This window comes from Bubalus kerabau, chromosome 15 (genome assembly GCF_029407905.1).
Source record: "Bubalus kerabau isolate K-KA32 ecotype Philippines breed swamp buffalo chromosome 15, PCC_UOA_SB_1v2, whole genome shotgun sequence".
NCBI lineage: Eukaryota > Metazoa > Chordata > Mammalia > Artiodactyla > Bovidae > Bubalus > Bubalus kerabau.
The window spans coordinates 4483882-4506279 of record NC_073638.1 but is presented as its reverse complement, the minus strand read 5'-3'; the positions used below and the strand labels follow the sequence as shown (position 1 = coordinate 4506279).

At 38.4% G+C, this 22398-nt stretch overlaps 1 protein-coding gene across 2 annotated transcripts in view; it reads right to left on the bottom strand.

Moving 5' to 3' along the window:
- PDGFD (platelet derived growth factor D) overlaps positions 1-22398 on the bottom strand; it is a 283416-nt gene that overhangs the window by 36950 nt on the left and 224068 nt on the right. For both annotated transcript variants that reach the window (XM_055547475.1, XM_055547474.1), the window contains exon 4: positions 3371-3433. In XM_055547475.1, the coding sequence (XP_055403450.1) occupies positions 3371-3433 (63 nt within the window). The remainder of the gene's footprint in view (positions 1-3370; positions 3434-22398) is intronic.

Genomic DNA, 22398 nt, shown 5'->3' with positions numbered 1-22398 from the left:
CTCTTGTGTTGGAAAGGGTGCTTGATATTATCAGTGAGTTCTCTTGGCAAAACTCTATTAGCCTTTGTCCTGCTTCATTTTTTACTCTAAGGCTAAATTTGTCTGTTACTCCAGATATCTCTTGACTACCTACATTTGCATTCCAGTCCCCTATCATGAAAAGGACATCTTTTTTGGGTGTTAGTTCTAGAAGGTCTTGTAGGTCTTCATAGAACCAGTCAACGTCAGCTTTTTCAGCCTTACTGTTTGGGGCATAGACTTGGATTACTGTGATACTGAATGGTTTGCCTTGGAAACCAATAGAGGTCATTCTGTCATTTTTGAGATTGCATCCAAGTACTGCATTTCAGACTCCTGTTGACTATGAGGGCTACTCCATTTCTTCTAAGGGATTCTTGCCCACAGTAGTAGACATAATGGTCATCTGAGTTAAATTAATCCATTCCAGTCCATTTTAGTTCACTGCTTCCTAAATGTTGATGTTCACTTTGTTCCTGTTTGACCACTTCCAATTTACCTTGATTCATGGACCTAACATGCCAGGTTCCTATGCAATATTGTCCTATGCAATATTCCTATGCAATATTGTTAAGAGGTTTTATAAGAGCATAAATACCTACTAATGGTATAATTTGTTGTAATTTAAATACACCCTGTATGGAAAGGGAGTAAGTGGCAGATGGGGTTTGGAGTGTAAGGTGAGAGACATGAGATAGATTGGTGAAGGTACCAGTCCAGTTATTTAATCTAGGAGTGTATTTGTGTTTGTGTTTGTGTATGTGTGTGCATGGCTCATAGAAGCTGAACCCTGATTAAGGCACATTACTTCTGTCTTTCACAACCCTCTTGGTACCCTATGCTTAAGGCAGCTAAATTTATGATTCAGTAACACAAGTCCAAATTCCCACTCAACTTTGTATTGTCTGGATCTACAGTCTACTTGGCTCTTACTGACCACATGATTTACAATTAGCTTTGTATCACAATAAGGTGGTCTAAGAGCCACAAAATCAAAGTTAACCGGCCAAAGTTAGGTGCATGACACCATATGAAAGCTTTGAAATTACATTTTCCCCTTTTTTTGAGACAAAAGGAGGTACATCAATCAAGCTATTCCACCACAAGCAAAGCTACCTAAATGATTCTGGGGACCTCCTGGCAAGGAGCTTCCTGGGCTTCATCTTAACAGTACCTAAGGTGTATGGTGTATTCAGATGTCTCTCCAAGAGAAAGCTGTGGAGGTGCTCTTAGTCCCCGAGGATGAGGACGGAATCTAAGCTCTTCTAATATTAGTTTGAAGAGCAAATACAAACTATAGGTACAATGTAAAAGAGAACTTATGTATGAGTTTTGCTGCTTTTTTCAAGTTTTGACTTGAAATACTAATGATGGTTGGGGATTCTCTGGTGGCTCAGATGGTAAAGAATCTGCAATGCAGGAGACCTGAGTTCGATCCCTGGGTTGGGAAGATCCACTGGAGAAGAGAATGGCTACATGCTCCAGTATTGTTGCCTGGGGAATTCCATGGACAGGGGAGCCTGGTGGGCTACAGTCCATGGGATCACAAAGACTCAGACATGACTGAGCGACTAACACATTAGTAATGGTTAAGAAAATATTTATGACCAACTAGGTGACTTAATCAACAAAGGAGAACATTTTTGTTTCTGAGGCAATTATTTCAAAACTATTTTTGAGGGAAATACTAGTTGATTGTACTTCTTTCAATGGCCTTATAAATTTGATCTCATTCAGATTCTGTCATATGTTCATAAAAATCAAACCAAAAGCTGAGTGAATTACTTTAAAATGATAAACATTTGTTTTAAAAAGTATTCTGAAAACTGTAAACCAGTCTCAACAGAAGCAAATAATGGTTTACATAGAAGTTAATGGGAGATCCAAGGGCTCTTGCTCCTGCTTCAGAAGGTTCTTGAAAATCAGAATGCTGAAAAAAGAAGTGAGGTCTCCCTCGTCTTCCAAGAGGACTCAGCAGAACCTGGACTTAGAACTCAATCTAGAAGAGTTTCTAGTGGATTCAGACATAAGGCTGAGCTTGCACAGATGTACCAAATGGATGGGACAATCCTTCTGTTTCAGAGGACCTGGGCTATCCCGAATTAGGGGGGGACTTCAAGCTTATTAATTTCTGCCCTTGGGGCAAGGACTGATGAGACAACCCTGAGCGAACATGCATAAGATACTTGAGCAGCCAGAGGATCTCCTGACGGAATAGAACTCTCGGTCCTGGTGGAAAAGCTGCCACTGGCATGTACCTTAAATTGTCAGTCAGGCGCTAACTGCCCACACCTCCTGCCTAGCCTCTTAGCTCCCCAGTACCCCAGCATTATTTTAATTGTCTCCTACCTGACAATAATTGCCTATACCCAGCTAATTTCAGAGCATGCATTGCCAAGTGTCAGAGATGAACAAAGTTTCTGTAAAATCACCATTATAGACCACACTGATCTCCATCAGATCATATTCTAGTCCAGCAGCTACACTTGGTAAATTAAAGAGTCACAGAGTCTATAGAAGAGGAAATCCTGGCATCTCAGGATAGTTTTTAAAACTCCCCCCAAGAACAAAAGATTGACTGTCACTTCAGGGGCAAAAAAAAAAAAAAAAATCAATGTTGACTCAGCCACACTAACATACTTTAGAACCATAGCCAAGTTTTCTCCATGCTCTTCATCTTATAATGAACAACTGCATTTATCATATTTTAGTTTATTGCTACACAAGTGCTACCCACAGGATTGGTGAAAACAAAACCTGCTCTTTCTGTACAAAGTAGATAAGTAGACAGAATACTGAGAAATGACTAGATTTGGAGGAAAACAAATGGAGCACGAACCATTTTAAGTTTCGGGGTGAGTTGTGTTTTATTTCTAAGACACACAGAACCCAAGTCTGGCTTGCACTTAAGTTTTATCTTGCGATTAACACTGGGGCTTTTTCACATATGAAAAGACCATTGAAAATGCAAAGGTTAACAGCTTCCCCTGGAATATTCAAAAAACTATTTCAAAATTCCCCACTTGAGCTTGGGCCCTGGACCTGTTTCATATATTTTATACAGACTTTTAGTTGGAATGTTCTGCTTTGAAACTCATAAATACTTAAGTCATTGCCTCCCGTGTTCCTACAATGGGTACTGACATTTCCTGGAAACCTTTCTGAAAGAGAAGGCAAAAGGGCATCTGACATAGCCCACTGTAACATAAAAGGAATGGAAGAACACATCATGCTTGAGATCTGGCTTTGGATCAAGCCATAGATCCTGCATGCAGCTGAAGTCATCCCAGGATTGACCTTAGCTACTACTCCATCAGTTGTTTTTGCAGGAACAGAAACATAAATTACTTACTGAGATAGAGCTTGTGACTGATTCCCAATTGGTCTCTGAGGCTGCTGCAGGTTGGAAATCTTCCTAGAAGGCAAAGAAACATCCATGCGAGTCAGGCAAACCCCTGTTCAACTCATTACATGCACAGTTTCATCTCAGCCATCTGAATCTGCTTCCAACTATGTGACAACAGGAATACAGGCTACACGCCTGCTGAACAGATCACCATCTGCCTTAAGCACCTCTCCTCAAGAGCCCTTGTCATTCAAGACATGGACAATTGCATTCACATATTCTTATAAACACTGGTGAAATGAAAAAAATGTGAGGACAGGAGTTCAAATTTTAACTCAGTCATCCATTGGCCATGTGGCCTCTCCTCTCCAATCCTTCTTTTCCTCTCTGCAAAAGGAATGTGCTTTTACATTGTGACGTGCTGTGCTACGCTCAGTCATGTGTGACTCTTTGTGATCCCGTGGACTGCAACCCGCCAGGCTCCCCTGTCCATGGGGATTCTTCAGGCAGGAATACTAGAGTGGGTTGCCATTTCCTCCTCCAGGGGATCTTCCTAACCCAGAGATCAAACTCACATCTCCTGCACTGGCAGGTGTATTCTTTACCACTGAGCCGCCTGGGAAACCCTGTAAAAGGCTGACATCAGATGGTTAAATTACAGGGCCATTTTGAGGATTGACTGCATTAATGATGTAATTATAACTAGAACCTAATAAAGATTAATAATAATTATTATCAGTGTTAATGTTTACTTGGTTTCAACTACATTCTGTAATATGTTCATTTCTGCCAAGCTAGTCTATGATAATCTGTGACCTTTTAAAGATGAATTAACTGACAAAATGCTATTCCTGACTCTATCAAGAAATGTCAGGAAGACTGGCAGGAGAAAGGAAATGGCTGTGGGAGTGACAAAGCACTAACCACTCAAGTAAAGAAAGTGAAGAGCAGGCTCAAAGTCTTAAAGGGTTTGTAACCTCAGAGAAAGAAACTTCTCTTCTCAGGCAAAGTTCTTTCTGATTTGTCTGTTAATTATTCCAGTACCCATAAGTTTTATAAACATAATGGGAAGGAAAGCTGACTCTATCATTTTCACAAGTCACACATGATTTCTTGACACTGCTAAAATAAATCACTTTGGTTAATTTCTTCTAGCCTGATCAGGGAGTAGGAGGTATTTTAAGATGATGCTGAGAAAAATTCAGCCACTCAAATTTGACAGCTTATTCACCCAGGTATGCTTACTGAACGAGTGCTAAGAATCATGTCTAAAAAATTTCATTAACATTTTGAAGAGCTGGAAGTGTATTTGTTAGCTGCTGATGATAAAATTGGTTTATATATAAATGTCTACATAGAAGAAACTTTGTTTTCCAGAGGGAACTAAGGCAAATGTGGGGTTCTGGAATGAACATCTATTAAAAACTGGCTGGGCATCATTATTCTAATCTCAATCTCAAGGAAGAGAGGAAAAAGAAAAGTCTCTGCACTCTGCAAGACAGAATATACATGGAAAGAACACTGATATCTCATGGAAGGATGGCTGCAAACAAACGAAGGTAAACATTTATATGAGTCTTCATAAACTGGTAAACAAGTCAAAATAAGCAAGAAGGCCAATGGCTTCTCCCTGTCTTGGAGATGCTATTAGTGTGAGAATATATTTCAGATTAAAAAATGGAATATGAGCAATTCTCAGATCAGAGAACTTTCATTTTTACTCATTCATGATATCTTTGTTAATCATCTAATGTGATATAGTCTAAGCTGAGCATAGCATCACAAGGAAATAAGAAACTATAATTCCTCTCAAGGAGTTCAAAATGTAGACAAATAAACAGGTGAACAAATTCAGGCAGGTGCTCTGATATTACTCAAGATACCACAGGCGGTAAGAAATTCTTCTTGCCTAGGAAGTGGGCTTAGAAAAATTTTGCATAAGAAGGTAACTTGAGCTGAGTCTTGTAGACTTAGATAAGCAGACAAGTAAGCAGATGGTTATTTGCTAGAATGGTATAGTAGAAGACAATCAAAGAGACAGCAACCTAAATAATATGAGGAGAGTATACAGAAAAGGGAGCAAGTTGATGGGGAAAGTTAATGAATCAGGCATGTTGGACATAAAGTATTTGTAGTACTGATATACCATCCAGGTAGACATGTTCAGGAAGCCATTTGTTATATGAGAATAAACCTCATGAACTTGAGATATAAAATAAATCCTGAACTTGAGATATAAAACTGGGAAATTATCAGCATAAAAATGGCTGACATATATAGCATTGTGTAATTAACTAAATAAGCAATGACTTGTGTCAACGGCATATGGAAATCAGAAGCGGAACCATCTTAAAATTTTGGAAGTGGAAAGAACTCTTAGGATTATCTAAAATGCTAAAAGGATATGAAGGATAATCTCTTTATTTTAATTACAATATTAGAAGACCAATTCTCAGAAAGACAGCGTGCTCTATATTACACAGCCATCTTCTGGGAATGATTGGCCCATCAGAGCCCATTCCTCAGTAAAAATCTGTGTGGTGATTTTTCACATCATTGTAGCTAGCATGGGTAATTGTACACCTGGGGGAGGAAAATGCAACAGAGTCTAAAAGGAGAGTCTTCTATTGTAGGTTCTATACAGTGGCTCAAGTGGTAAAGAATCTGCCTGCCAATACAGGAGACACAAGAGATGTGGGTTCGATCCCTAGGTCAGGAAGAGCCCCTGGAGTAGGAAATGGCAACCTACTCCAGTATCCCTGTGTGGAAAATTCCACGGGCAGAGGAACCTGCTGGGCTACAGTCCATGGGGCCACAAAGAATTGGACACGACCAAACACACACACACATAGACACACACAAACACACAGAGGTTCTATAAGTAGAGTAAGATAGGAATCTCATTTCATTCTTTTGCATTTAAATATCTAGTTTTCCCAGCACCATTTATTAAAGACTATCTTCTTCACTATTTGGGAAGGACTGTCTTCTTCACCATTTATTAAAGACTATCTTCTTCACTATTCACTACAGAATTCCAGTCAGAAATTTTAATAGGAACAAATGTTAAAGGACTTCATTAAGACCTATATAAAATGTATCAATAAATTTATCTTCTCTTAGTATGAATATTAGACATTTAAAAGAAACCAACTTTCTTTTATGCTATTTCAAAAGTTTGCCATTATTTATAAATGGCATTTGGGAGAATGGATATATGTATGTGAATGGCTGAGTCCCTTTGCTGTTCACCTGGAATACCACATCATTGTTAAATGGCTATGTGCTTAGTTGCTCAGTCGTGTCCAACTCTTTGTGACTCCATGGAATGTAGCCCACCAGGCTCCTCTGTCCTTGGGGATTCTCCAGCAAGAATACTGGAGTGGGTTGCCATGCCCTCCTCCAGGGGATCTTCCAACCCAGGGGTAGAACCCAGGTCTTCCACATTGAAGGTGGATTTTTTTAACCATCTGAGCCACCAGGGAAACCCTGTTAATTGTCTATACCCCACTACAAAATGCTTCTGGTATTAAAATAAAATAAGAAGAATGATATTTAAAATGAGCTTTTAAAAGGGAATGACATCCCTTATAAAAATAAAATACAGAACCTCCAAATATTAGCCCTGAAAAGAGAATCTTGGCATGGGAAAGAATATAGCAATTTTACTTTTCATTTCTTCCATCATAATCTCCCAAATCCAAGATACCATTAAATCTCCCAACTTCCTGTTAACTTTCTCCATGCTTCTTTCTTCCTTCTTAGAGTCTGCATTACACAAGGCAGCTGGAATTATCTTTTTTTCCAGCTTAATTGAGAAATAGATGACATAAAATGCTGTATAAGTTTAAAGTATATAATGTGACAATTTGATATGTATATATTGTGAAATAATTACCACAGTAAGGTTAACACATCCATCATTCACATAATTACAAGTGTGTGTGTGTGTGTGTGTGTGTGTGTGTGTGAAAGAGAGTGTGTGGTGAAAATATTTAAGATATTCTCTTAGCAACTTTCAAGTACATAATACAGCAGTCAGCAGGCTGTGTATTAGATCCTCAGAACCTACTAATCTTATTACTAGAAGTGTGTTACCAATATCTCACATTTTCCCCAATTCTTCTGCCTCCAGCAACCACCTTTGTTTCTGCATAAATTTTGTTTTTTGTCTAAATGATTCCACATGTAAGTGAGATCATATGGTTTTTGTCTTTTTTCTGTCTGATTACTTAGTTCACAAGGATAATGTCCTCAAGGTTCATCCATGTTGTCAGAAATGCAGGATTTCCTCCTTTATTGTGATTGAAAAAATGCATAAATATAATGTAAAATATATATCATATTTTCTTCATTCATTCATCTATCAATGGACACTTATGTTGCTTCCATATCTTGGCTATTGTGACCGATGCAATGGCTGTGGGAGTGCCGATATTTCTTCAATATGGAGATCTCCTTTCCTTTGGATGTATATCCAGAAGTGGGATTCCTGGATCATATGGTAGTTCTATTTTTAATTTTCAGGAACTTCCATACTGTTTTCCATACTGGCTGCACAAATTTACATTCCCATCAAAAGTACATTAGGGCTTTCTTTTTTCCATATTCTCAATGACAGTTGTTACCTTACATTTTTTTAATAATAGCCATCCTACCAGGTGGCAGACAATATCTCACCATGGTTTTGATTTGCATTTCTCTGATGATTAGTGATAATAAGCATCTTTTCATGTACCTATTGACCATTTATATCCCTTTGGAAAAAAGTTTACTCAGGTCCCATTCTCATTTTAAATCAGATTATTTGATTATTATTCTTTTTCTTTTCTTTTTTGCTATTGAGTTGTATGAGTTATTTATATATTTTTTATATTAACTGCTTATCAGACACGTAGTTAGGCAAATATTTTCTCCCATTCTGCAGGCTGCCTTTTCATTCTGTTGGCTGTTTCTTTTGCTGGGTAGAATCTTTTTATTTTGATACAGTCTAACTGCTTATTTTTATAATGCCTTTGTTTTTGGTGCTAATACCAATGTTAGGAGCATTTTCCCTATGTTTTCTTCTAGGAGTTTTATGGTTTCAGATCTTACATTTAAGTATTTAATCTATTTTTAGTTAGTTTTTGTGAGTAGTATAATAAGGGTCTAATTTCATTCTTTTGCATTTGAGTATCTAATTTTCCCAACACCATTTATTGAAAATACTGTCTCTCTTGTATTGAGTATTCTTGATTCCACTGTCAAATGCTGATTTGTTTCCTGGTTCTCAATTCTATTTCACTGATATCTTTTAAAACTGTAAATCAAGTCACTCTGTTTTCTGTTGAAAAAAGAAGCAACAGCTTTCCATTGCACTCAGAGAATCTGGTTTCATAAAAGCTGACCACTGCTTACCACAGCTCCTGGTGTCTTCTGTGATTTGATGTTCTACAGTTCTCACTAACCCCTTTCCCCTCCTACACTGGCCTTCTCACAGTCTTTCACATAACACCTCCAAGCTTCTTCTCCCCTTGAGTCTAAATTTGTTGTTGGCTGGGATGCTCTTTCTCCAAGTCTTAGTTCTCTGTTCAAGTATCAAATATTTAGAGAACCTCTTCCAAACACTATTTAAAATACTTCCACTCTTGGTTGCTCTGTTCACTTATTTTGCTTAATTTTCTTCAAAGCATTTAGGATGAACAGAAGTGATTTTATATTTGTTTATTGCTGATTATCTTTTTTCCTCAAATAGAAAGTATGCTACTGAATGATAGGGACCTTGTTGATTGCTCTCTACTCTATCCCAAGTTCCTAGCTAGTTTTGGTACACACTCCAATTTCTCTGGTCTCTAGTGTATATTCAGGAAAGATGTTCAGCTGCTACCTAACCCCCCCAGTATAGGTAAGCAAGACAAATGGTTCTTAAGATGGTTCGACTGTATGATGCTGCAAAAGTGATACACATTCAGTAAAAAAACCCCTGCACTTTAAATTTTGAATTTTGATCTTTTCTGTAGCTAGCAATGTGGTAGGATACTTTCTCCCAGTCATGCACAGGATCATGAGGGTAAACAACTAATACACCACAACCATTCTGGACATCATTCTGTTTTTCACTTTCAGTATTCAATAAATTTCATGAGATAGTAAACACTTTATTATTAGAAAATAGTCTTGGTATTAGGTGATTTTGCTCGGGCATAAGCTAATGTGTGTTCTGGAACATGTTTAAGGCAGGCTAGGTTAAGCTATGATGTTTGGTAGATGAGATGTATTAAATACATTTTCAATGTAATATTTTCAATAGGTTTATTGGGATGTAATCTTGTCATAAGCTGAGGAAGATCTATAGTTTAATAGTCAAGGTCCTTTCTGAACAGTTGGTGCCTGTGTCATTCTATTTGCTCAGATCAGTTCAGTCATGTCTGACTCTTTGTGACCCCATGGACTGCAGCACACCAAGCCTTCCTGTCCATCACCAACTCCCGGAGTTTACTCAAACTCACGTCCATTGAGTCGGTGATGCCATCCAACCATCTCATCCTCTGTGACCCCCTTCTCCTCCTGCCTTTAATCTTTCCCACTTCAAGGTCTTTTCCAAGGAGTCAGTTCTTCACATCTGGTGGCCAAAGTATTGGCGTTTCAGCTTGAGCATCAGTCCTTCCAACGAATATTCAGGCCTGATTTCCTTTAGGATTGAGTGGCTTTGATCTCCTTGCAGTCCAAGGGACTCTCAAGAGTCTTCTCCAACACCACAGCTCAAAAGCATCAATTCTTTGGCACTCAGCTTTCTTTATAGTCCAACTCTAACATCCATACAGACTACTGGAAAAACCATAGCTTTGACTATACGGACCTTTGTCGGCAAAGTAATGTCTCTGCTTTTTAATATGCTGTCTAGGTTGGTCATAACTTTTCTTCCAAGGAGCAAGTGTCTAACATGTTTTTAATATCATCCTGGGGAGACTGCTAGTTTTCCAAACTGCAGGCTAATTAAAAACAAACTCCTTTTTTTATGGGTGTTCTCAGCAGAGCAGTGCCCTTAGCATTACTTTAAGAAATGCTAAAACGGAACAGTGACCAATCATTGAAAATGTATTAAAACAGTCCAGCTTACAAAAACACATTTCTGTTCTTTGTTACAGCAAAGTCAGATAAGTGCTTTAAAAGCCATGTCCTATTCATCTGAGGAGAGAGAACTGTTCCGAGAAGTTAGGACAAACTTAGCTCTTGATTTCCTTAGTGCATGCTAATGAAAGTTGGTACGTTCCATCCTAGAAGAAAGAAGCTGATATTTTGGCTTTATTATTCTGTTAGTCCATGTAGGAATCTTAGGTTCTGTGGGTACCTTATTGAAGTCATTTAGAAGTTCAATGCCCTCACTTGAGAGATAAGCAAACTGATGCTCAAAGAGAAAAGGAACTGGCCATCACCTCAAACCGAGTATTACTGAAGTCAGGACTAGAACCCAATAAGCTACTCTATCTCTTAGTCACTTTTTTTTTCCCAATTCACCAAATAATGACATGTATCATTCTATTATTATAGGCATCTTAATCTGCATTGTCTTAATCTAATGAGAATTAATTTATATCATTATAATTATAACAAATTACTCTCAGTTCATGTCCTCACATTAAAATAGTTCCTAATTATATTTTGGCAGTGAAACTCATTTGGCATTTTGAAATGAAACTCCCTCTCTCTGAATTATACTATTTGGAGTAATTCTAAAAATATAGATATGATTCTCAGATGTTCACTTTTTAAACAGCTTAGTATGTAGGGTTTGGTTTGGATGAGAAGCATTACAAACAAGAATGTTGGAAAAGTATATGAAAGTAAAATCTTAAAGTACCGCATAAAAGGCAGGTAGATATTTATATAATTGGAGTGTGGAATAGTTGTTTCTAAGTATGAGCGCTAAAGTCAGAAAATGTAAAACCTGATACACCTCACATACACAAATCATTGTATAAATCCCCAAAATACCAAAGACAGAATGGAAAGCATAATGACAACTAGCAAATATACCAGTAGCAGATTCAACAGATAAAAAGTTAATATCCTTAAAATAAAATAAACTCATAAATCAAAAGGTTAAAAAACAGCATGTTCTATATAGTACAGTTTGCTAGAAACCTGTACAGATTATCTGAGTGCACCAGGACAGAAGCAGCAGTGGGGAAGAAAACATGGATTGGAGGGTCAGTGCCTCCATTTGCCTGGACTGACTGTATCACCCGTGTATCCCCTAGTGGAAAATAAAAGCCTGTTTTATAGAAATGTTTCTCACAAATTACTAAATACAGAATTGTTCAAAGATGAAACAATAAAGGCTGTTCTAGAATGATCATATTTGGTTGCACCTAAAACATGGTTGCTCACAAACTTCGATGTTTTTAAAAACAGTCACAAAAATATGTAGGTATTTTTTCAAGCAGTACCATTTTATCTCATTTTTTGATTGTTTTTTCTTTTTTATTCATTATTTCCCTTTCCGTTATGTTTTGTTATGGGATACTGAATATAGCTCCCTGTGCTATACAATAGGACCTTGTTGTTTCTCAGAAACATGGTGTTTAAAAACAGCCACAGAAATATGAAATCAGTTCAGGGTTAGACAGGCATTTTTCTGGCTCTATTTGCAGACAGTTTATGCACAGGCTGAAAGCAAATACAGCTGGGGACAAAATAGCATTATAAGTAATGAATAGTTTCAATATTAATCCCCTATATCTAAAGACTACAATATGAATAGAAATTTCCATTTTCAGAAAAGAGATCTCCAGATAACCCTTACTTGCCATCAGTCACCTTGAGCTCATCCCTCAGGGCACGTGGTGTATCACAAGCTAATAAGTAAATAATCTATTTGTTCCTCTACCAAGGCAAGCCTGCATACATTTATTCATTGAATGCCTACACTGGATGTGCAAAAGAATCCTCTCCTGTTCCTTTATAGTGGAGCTAAGACACTTGTCTTTTGAATCTGGTTGCTACGAGTGTTACAAACATTTGGGATGATTATTTGTAGCACCTGTTTCTGGAACTCTTGGAGGATGGCTGTTCATTTTTATCCTAGGTGATTATGCTGTACGTGAGCAGATGAGCCATGAACTGTTCATTGCTCAGAGGCTGTACTCCACCATCTCTTAAAATATATGCTGTTATGTGGGGTTTTTAAAAAGCATTCAACCAAAACAACCTTTAACTTACCAAAGATGATTTATTTTAGAAAAGCTTTAAAAGACATTTCCCTAATTAAAAATGTTTCTTCTGTTTGCTGTTTTATATTTACTCCACACAAGCAAAAAATAAAGAAATATCTCTCTTAATTGTGTCTGTGCTTTTTGACTGAACTAATGCTTAAAGGTTTCTTTTGAAATGGAAAAGAAACACAGAGGGATTTGACATGATTCAGAAAACAATAATGAGCAAACATACTACAACATTTATTCGTTCAGTGTATTCTTCATTTCATGACACTCTGCTTAGTTCATGACCCACTGAGGGAAATGCAAATAATGCTAAACTTGAAGCCCTGAGTCTTAGGATCACTCTACAGGTAAGACAATTTAAAACAAAGACCTTGATGTTCCAGTACATGGATTTCTGGCATGTAATCCAAGTGATATATGTGGAAATGATACACCAATGTCTTAATGTCTATAGGAATAGAATGAAGCAAGTATTGAAAACTCATAGGTTCAATCAAACTCTGTGGTCCATCCAAATCTTTACAAGTATAATTCATTATATGCTCATCATCAAACCAGCTCTTTTACAAGTATTAAGTGAAAAGCCTTGGCTTGAGGCCAGCTTCTATTGGCAACAACATTTAACATAAGGATATCAAGAGTTCAAGGATCAATAATTAATAAGAATCAAAGAGCATGTTTCAAAGTTAGAGAATTTTCCTGTGAAATTTAATAACATATGTTCTTAGAGCTATAAGAAGCCATGGGCATGAATCATCTATTATTAGAAATATAAGATATATATTTAATAAAACAAATATATCTTTAGTAAAAAAAAAATAGTCTTGTAGATAAGACACACTTGCAGATTTCCACTGGCTTAAGAATTAATTTTATCGCCTTTTCACTTATCATTATTGATGATAAAGTATGTACAATGTTTTAATTTAAAACTCCTAGGATTCATCCATGTATTTTTTTAGCTTTTTATTTTTTAATTAATTTATTTTTTACTGAAGGATAATTGCTTTATAGAATTTTGTTGTTTTCTGTTATCCATGTATTTTTAATGCTAATGTCAAGATTGTTTTTTTTAAGTTCACTTTTATTCTTATAAGATAAGAAACTTTTTATACTTGTTAGTTTCTGATTTCTTCTGATGGAATTTAGTCTGGGAAGCTGTTCTCAACAGGCTAAGCAACGATTGAGCAAACATCAGTCCAATGGGCAAAGAAGAAATTTCCTCTGACAAGCAGAAAAGAGATCATCAATTTAGAGGTTGTCATGAGAGTCGTCTTGAGAATTAAAGAAAGTCTGATCTGTGTTTGCAGACAGAGAGAAAGGTCTATTCAAATAGAAAAAGGATGAACAACAAGCAATTATCATCTGTATACAATAATTAAGTTGAGGAAAACATGAGGATCCTGGAGAGGAGAGACGGTTGAATGAAGAAGTGGTTAAAGCTTTTGTTTGCCAAGTAAGGACATCTCAGCAAAGGGCCGAACAGAAAATTGCAAATTGCAAAACGCAACCTTGCTAGTAGCTTTCATTGTGTTTGATACATACAAAGATATACGAACATTTAATTTACATCTCGAAAAGTACTGCCAGAGGTCTCTGTACAATGTGTTGCGGAAAAGCTAGTGCAGGTTTAAATTTTGTGATTAACTCTTATAAATACAATAAAGTTGGTTAGTATTAAGAAAACTCTATGATTAATTGTCTGGCAGTAACAGGTGCTTTTTATGGAGCGTAGAATATGTGACCAGCATTATAGGAAACCCTTCCACACATCAGGGGCTTCCCAGGTGGAGCTAGTGGTAAAGAACCCACCTGCCAGTGCCAGAGACATAAGAGACGCAGCTTCGATCCCTGGATATTCCCCTGCAGGAGGAAATGGCAACCCACCCCAGTATTCTTGCATCCCATTCATCATTTCTGTAGCTTTAAGAGATGAGAAAGTAGGGAGAAAAGATGCTTAAGAGGAACCTGCCTGTGGAATCAAGCCTGGTTTTCAGAGGCTCCACAAACACCTGAACCAGAGGCCGACTCTTCCTGCTCTTTCATCTCTGCTGAGCTAGTCCTCTTTTCATTGATAAAGAATCCTTTTATAACCTAAACAAATACCCTTGATTTATATTAAGTATAGGTTTTCATACATTTCTTAAATGCATTTCAAAAAAAATATTTGGCTTAGATCATCAGTAGCCTGAATATTATTAAAGATTGTGTTTTTGATAGTGCTAGTTAATCTTAAAGATTATTTACACTACCAAGCTAAAATGGATGCTGAGGAAATTACTTTGCTATGTTAGAAAAATTACAAGTTTGAAATGAAGAAGAGAAATATTGACCTGAATTATTCATGCTTTCTGTTCCTTGCATTTAGCACAACTCCTGGTACATAGTGAGCACTCTGTTTTTTGTTTTTTCTTTGTTGATGGGGGAAATAACACTTCATACTCAAAATTCAACAAACCATTTCACTTTGTCTGAATGACTCTGTGCTGAAATCCACACCCCTAAGAACTACAAAACTTCTCTCTACTCTGAAAGTGAAAAATGAAAGTGTTAGTCGCTCAGTCTTGTCTGACTCTTTGGGACCCTGTGGACTGTAGCCTGCCAGGCTCTTCTATCCATGGAATTCTCCAGGCAAGAATACTGGAGTGGATTGCTCTTCCTTTCTCCAGGGGATCTTCCCAACCCAGGGACTGAACTCTGGTCTCCTGCATTGCAGACAGATTCTTTACTGTTTGAGCCACCAGGGAAGCCCCTCTCTACTTTAATGGTGTTATATAAATAGATGATCCTCATGGTGGCCAAAATCTAGTTATATTATTAAAACAAATAGTTGGGAAAATGGCAATTACAAACACTATCAAGATTAAGGCCATGTCACCAAAATCCTTTAGCTAAAATCATTTCCTCTCTGAACTAAAATTATTGCATTGCTAATTAAAACTCCTAATATTTTACTTTAGGGAGAAAATACCATTTAAAGTCCAACAGTCAACATAGCTTGTCACACTACCAGGAAAAAAAAAAATCACTCATTAATGTTATTCAGCAAGTGATAGGTTTATAAAGGGGAACACTTTATTAAAAACTCAGGGGCAATATAAGCGTAAAGCATTTAAAAAGCTGTTCATTCTTTTTAAAAATGCAAATATTGCCTAGGGAGGTGATTGTGCTTTTATGACACATTTTATCCTGTATATATTAACCCTCATCCTTACACTGGGCCCGCATGCTTTCACTAGAGCTGCAAACCATCATAATTATCATTTGGCACTACAGGTTACACTGAATATAAAATATTTAATAGACATGTTTATATCACAGTACTATGTAATTAAATAACAGTTAATTCAAAGGACAAGCTTTTTCTTGAGCTGACTGTAAGGGGGTTTCCACACTCTTTTATGTGGTTAAACTAGAGAACTCATTACAGTAAAGTCTGAAGCAGAAATGTAGCACCCATTCTACTGCAAATCACACTTTACAAAAAAGGTTGAGATTAGCAAATTCTTGACCTTGCAGTTCCTCTTTCCACTCTGCACCTAACTAGAAATTAATCAAAGCAGTTTGCAGGTTTCAGATCTCTAAAGAGAGCAGGCTTACTGTCTGGGTTCATTAGCTGAGCTGCTTGGAACAGAGTGCCACGCATACATTGTGGACTTCATCCTGTTGACACTGATAAAGCTTCACCCAGAGAAAAACTAAACACTGCGGCCAGACTCTGGCTAAAGCCAGTGAAGGAGCCGTCTTAGGAACAGATGTGTGCCTCAGTCCATATAACTTCATCATCACTCCTGAGCAGACAATGCCAAGTCTTCTCATACTGGTTGGGGAAATCATTCTGAATAGGATAAATGGTATTTAGGTGAGTCTTCAATTTGAACCCTATTAGTTAGTGTTCTGGAGAAGGCAATGGCATCCCACTCCAGTACTCTTGCCTGAAAAATCCCATGGGCAGAGGAGCCTGGTGGGCTGCAGTCCATGGGGTCGCTGAGAGTTGGACACAACTGAGCGACTTTGCTTTCACTTTTCACTTTCATGCATGGGAGAAGGAAATGGCAACCCACTCCAGCGTTCTTGCCTGGAGAATCCCAGGGATGGGGGAGCCTGGTGGGCTGCCATCTATGGGGTCGCACAGCGTCGGACACGACTGAAGCGACTTAGCAGCAGCAGTTAGTATTCATGGGGTTTTACAATTCTTTTTCACTTTTGGTTATCATCAGTTAACTTTTGCCTGTCATTACATTAGCAATATTCATCAGCAGTTTCTGTGAGTGAAAACACTAGGCTTTGCAAGCAAAGTCTTAATCCCAGATTGGCTCTCCTTGGCTTCCTGCTATACTTTCTTTGGTATTATCACATGCTGTGTACTTTAAGAATTCACTGCTGCATTCATCTAAGCCAAATATAATTACAAAGCTATTTTTGTTTCCAAAGAAAAAAAATACAATGCATTCCAAAGTCAAAGGGAAAATACTCTAGGGGTTAGGTAAAGTATTGCTTCTCCTCTACAGGATTGGAAGACGTCAGAGCACACTATGTTTGCTGCTGCCCAGGCCCAAGGATTAGCTGAGATATCCCCTGGAAATTTTTTTTTTAAGGGAGATTTCATGTTGCACATGTAAACCTTCTACCTATTTCTTACTCTCAGCAGCACAGTTTTAGAGTGAAAGGAACCGGTTCAAAGTTCTCTGACTATTTTGAATGGCCAGAGCATGTAACTCACCGTGCTGGGCACTGGATAATGCATAGTTGCATAAGACAGAAAACTTAGTTAATATCACCTGGATTAATTCTAATTCCCCACTCTTGTCACTCCCTTTCACATCAGCAGCTTTTAGCTGCATAATGGCTTACCACTATGTGACATTATCTTGTTCATTTATTGCTGTACTTGTTCCCAAGTTTGCATCTCTCCATTAGAATATAAGCCCTGGAAGGTGTGATGTTTTCTAATGTTCTCACTACTCAACCTTTAGCATTTACAGCAGGGTCTGCCAACTAACATGTGTTCAATAAATGCTGGTTAAAGGAAAGAATAAATACTTACTGGATTACTGTGAGGATCAAATGAGGTGATTCATGTAAAGCCCTAGCAGGAAGGCTGCTACACAGTTGAATGTTAATAAATATCTGTGGAATGAATAAATGAATAACACAAAATCTATAGAAACAAATGTCTCAGAAGAAGTGGCCTTGGAGTTGACCTTCAGATGATGATCAGGGCTTCTGACAGTAAGGGGAGTAGGCAGGTGGGAAAAAGGACATGAACAGAGTGGTGCGATCTTGGACCTGTGAGCCTGCCATGTGTCCAAAGTACCAGGCAGAAAATGAGGTTGAAAAAGTAAGACAAATCAGAGAGTCTTAAATGTCAGACATGGCTTTTTCTTTTCCATTTTCTTTCTTTCTTTTCTGGGGGGTGGTGGGAGGTAACCATTCATTCAACAGGTACTTGTGGACTTCCACTATTAGTGACTATATGACTTAAGTTATGGCAGATACAGAAATGAAAAAAGCATCAAGGTCACCGTTCTCAGAGAGTTTTCAATCTGACCATCCTCTGCCTACATGTGAGCAAATCAACCCCTCAAAACCTCAAGTGTCAGCAACATCAGCAGATCTGAAGCCTGCAGCGGGGGTCTCTGGACATCTGGACATCCTGTAGTGCAAAGCACTAACTCGTAGGAAGCTGGTTACTAATACAGCCACGTCTCCCTTGCTCCTGCTTACATGCATTGCTTTCTGTGTATACGAAAAAAAGAGAAAAATTCCTCTGGATTCAAGTGATCTTAAGCAACATAATAAAATTCCTAGAGGATGAATAGTAAATAGTAGATGGTTATTCTGAGAGATGAGAATACTGGAGAAAATTGAAGATCAGAAATCCAGTGCTGTTGGTTTAAAAAGCGTTTTTGGAATGTTGATAATCTTCTAAGCTTATCTTAGAATCAGGAGGCATTCCTTATTTTGGTAATCAAACCCCTAAAATGATAACAACATTTTCTACTCAAATACAATTTAGTTCTATCTTATTCCTCAGCAGGATGCAAAATTACTTTTTTTTTTTTTCAAAGAAGAGTTAGAATGTTTGCCTGATGAGAGGATTCAATAGATGAGAACCCCGTAAGTATTTTATGACGACCCCTGGGGCTGGTCAGCAGGGATTGATTTGGTGGGATTACTAAAAGCTAGGTCTAAACCCAGTATGGATCACAGAGATGCTAGAACACAAATAAGCATGGATGGGTTTCACCAGAGAGCCTATAAGTGCAAACAAATAAAAGCAAACCACATGCCTTTAAGTGAAGAGCGAGGAGGTTGAGATGCTCCTTTGCTATTCACCTTGCTGAATAAGGATTGCCAACATTTTTGGTTGATACAAGGGATTTGATAATCATTTCTTAAAATGTTGCTTTGGAGACAGAACACTCACAATCAAATTCTACGTGGCGCATTGACTGTGTGACCTTGGGCAAGGTAACTCTGTGCTTGAGAGCCCTGATTAGTAAAATGGAAAAATACCTCCCCCACCCCCACAGGCTTAGTTGAGCAATCAGTGAGATAACTCATGTGAAACTGGCCCAGGTGGACTCTTAACTGCACACTTTCTGAAACTAGTACAGTCTTTCCAATATATTATCTTTGTACTGGAAAGATGGCTCTATAAACCTCTGCAAAAATGGAAATCAACTAGTTGTTACAAATTCTGGAGTCTGACTCTGGATTCAATCTCAACTCTACCATGTACTGGCTAGAGTCCTTGTACCACCTACTAAGTTTCTCTGTGCCTCAATATTCTTATCTGAAAGCAGAGTCATTGTAATTCCTATCTCAAAGTGATGCTCTGAGGATTAAACAGACTACTACAAGTAAAATCATGAAAGTGCCTGACACATATAAGAAAATCTGTATCCTTAACCCATTTTTTCCCTTGGAAGAAATGCTGATTGGTCTATCCAACAACCTACAATGGTCCAATATATTATTGCCTAAAATGTGGATTAGAATTTTGTAATTTTCAAAAAACATCTCATCTCAATTCACTCTCTCCACCACAACATGAGGGCTTCCCAGGTGGCGCTAGTCATAAAGAATCCACCTGCTAAAGCAGGAGACATAAGAGATGTGGGTTTGATCCCTGTGTTGGGAAGATCCTATGGAGGAGGGCATGGCAATCCACTCCAGGATTCTTGTCTGGAGAATCCCATGGACAGAGGAGCCTGATGGGCTACAGTCCATAGGGTCGCAAAAAGTTGGACACAACTGAAGTGACTTAGCACACATGCACCACCATGTGAACTGAGCACAGATACATTCAGCTCAGTTCAGTCACTCAGTCTTGTCCAACTCTTTGCAACCCCATGGACTGCAGCATGCCAGGCCTCCCTGTCCATCACCAAATACTGGTGCTTGCTCAAACTCATGCCCATTGAATCAATGATGGCATCCAACCATCTCATCCTCTGTTATCCCCTTCTCCTCCTTCCTTCAATCTTTCCCAACATCAGGGTTTTTCCAAGGAGTCAGTTCTTGACATCTGGTGGCCAAAGTATTGGAGTTTCAGCTTCAGCATCAGTCCTTCCAATGAGTATTCACAACGGATTTCCTTTAGACTGGTTTGATCTCCTTGCCATCCAAGGGACTTTCAAGAGTCTTCTCCAACACCACAGTTTAAAAGGATCAATTCTTTGGTGCTCAGCTTTTTTTTATAGTCCAACTCTCACATCCATACATGACCACTAGAAAACCATAGCTTTGACTAGATGGGCCTTTGTCAGCTAAGTAATGTCTCAGCTTTTTAATATATTGTCTAGGTTGGTAATACTTTTTTTTCTAAGGAGTGAGCATCTTTTAATTTCATGTCTGCAGTCACCGTCTGCAGTGATTTTGGAGCCCAAGAAAATAAAATCTCTCACTGTTTCCATTGTTTCCCCATCTATTTGCCATGAAGTAATGGGACCAGATGCCATGATTTTCAGTTTTTGAATATTGAGTTTTAAGCCAGCTTTTTCACTGTCCTCTTTCAATTTCATCAAGAGGTTCTTTATTTCCTCTTTGCTTTCTGTCATAAGGGTGGTGTCATCTGCATATCTGAGGTTATTGATATTTCTTCATGCAATCTTGATTCCATCTTGTGCTTCATCCAGCCCGGCATTTCACATATGTAAAGGAGTGTTATTTATGTATTAATCAAAATATCAAACAAAAAATTTTGAAAGGCCAGAAACTTGCTTTCAAAATAGTTTAAATAATTTAAATATAAAAACCTATATATGCATATATAAACTACTGATTCATGCAGGTGCTCTGCCCATTCTTGGATTGGGCCATTTTAAAAATTAGTCTCTTATCTCCTGGTAAAATATTTCTACAGCCAAATGAATTGTTGCTATTTCTAATTCATGAATTAAAATGTGTAATTTTGGAGCTGGAAGAGGCTTTACAAATCATCGACCAATGCTTTCAACTTCTAGGCACTGTGCTGCCCCTCTCCCCTGGGTCTGCCTTCTCAGAGTTTCTCCCAGGTGCTCTGCTTGTAGGAGGAGTGTACTTATTTCCTCTTGAGAGAGGTTAGGCCATGTGACTGCCTTTGACCAATGGAATGTGAGGCGAAGCTTTAAACCACATTATGCTGTTCTTCCACTGTTCCTTTCCCTCTGCTGCATATTCCATGCGAAGCTGATCCTTCAGGCCTCGAACCTTAAGCAGAGCATAGCTTCAGGTAATGAGTAGCTAACAGGATTAGCCACTAAAAGTTTGGGGTTGTTTGCTACTGCAGCATAATTTAGTAAACTATGACTATTTTAAATCCCTGTGTCATGAAGATCCCCTGGAGGAGGAAATGGCAACCCACTCCAGGATTCTTGCCTGGAGAATCCCATGGACAGAGGAGTCTGGCGGACTACCGTCTATGATGTTGCAAAGAGTCAGGCATGACTGAGCAACTAACACACACACACACACACGACTATTTTCAGGATCAATGTTCAGAACTATTACTTTTCAATGGGGACACATCTAACTCAGGAGAAAGCTGGAAGTAGATCCCATGTCTCCTGACTCCTAGTTCAGAGATTTTTCCACACTAGTACATGCTTCAAGAAAAGCTTGTTGTTGTTCAGTCACTAAGTCATGTCTGACTCTTTGTAACCCCATGAACTGTATCAGTCCAGGCCTCCCTGTCTCTTACTGTCTCCAGGAGTTTGCCCAGTTCATGTCCATTGAATCAGCAATGACATCCAACCATCTCATCCTCTGCTGCCCTCTTCTTCTTTGCCTTCAATCTTGCCCAGCACCAGGATCTCTTCCAATGAGTTGGCTCTTCCCATCAGGTAGCCAAAATATTGGAGCTTTAGCTTCAGCACCAGTCCTTCCAATGAATATTCACGGTTGATTTCCTCTAGGATTGACTGGTTTGATCTTGCTATCCAAGGGACTCTCAAGAATCTTCTCCAACACCATAGTTCAAAAGCATCAAGAAAAGTTAGTCCTTCTCTAAGTAGTTCTTCAGACCTCTAGAGTAACTTCTAGTCACACATTTTTTTCTTCCACACATCCTCCAGTGGCAACCCATGCACACTGTATTACTCTATAGTTCTCTCCCAAATTCTACTCAGCTTTATCCCCAGTCTATCACTATTGAAGAAAGACAATGACAAATTCACTGTTTTCAGGGGCAGTTTATAATTTTGGAGGGAGCAGTGGCTGTCCTTTATAACCACTGCTGGGAGCAGGCAAGGCTCCCCTGCGCATGGCTGGCGGCAGCGGCACTCTTGTTTGAGGCGGGATCTACTGAAAGCCTTACCCCGGCCTTTGTGCTCCCATGCCATTATT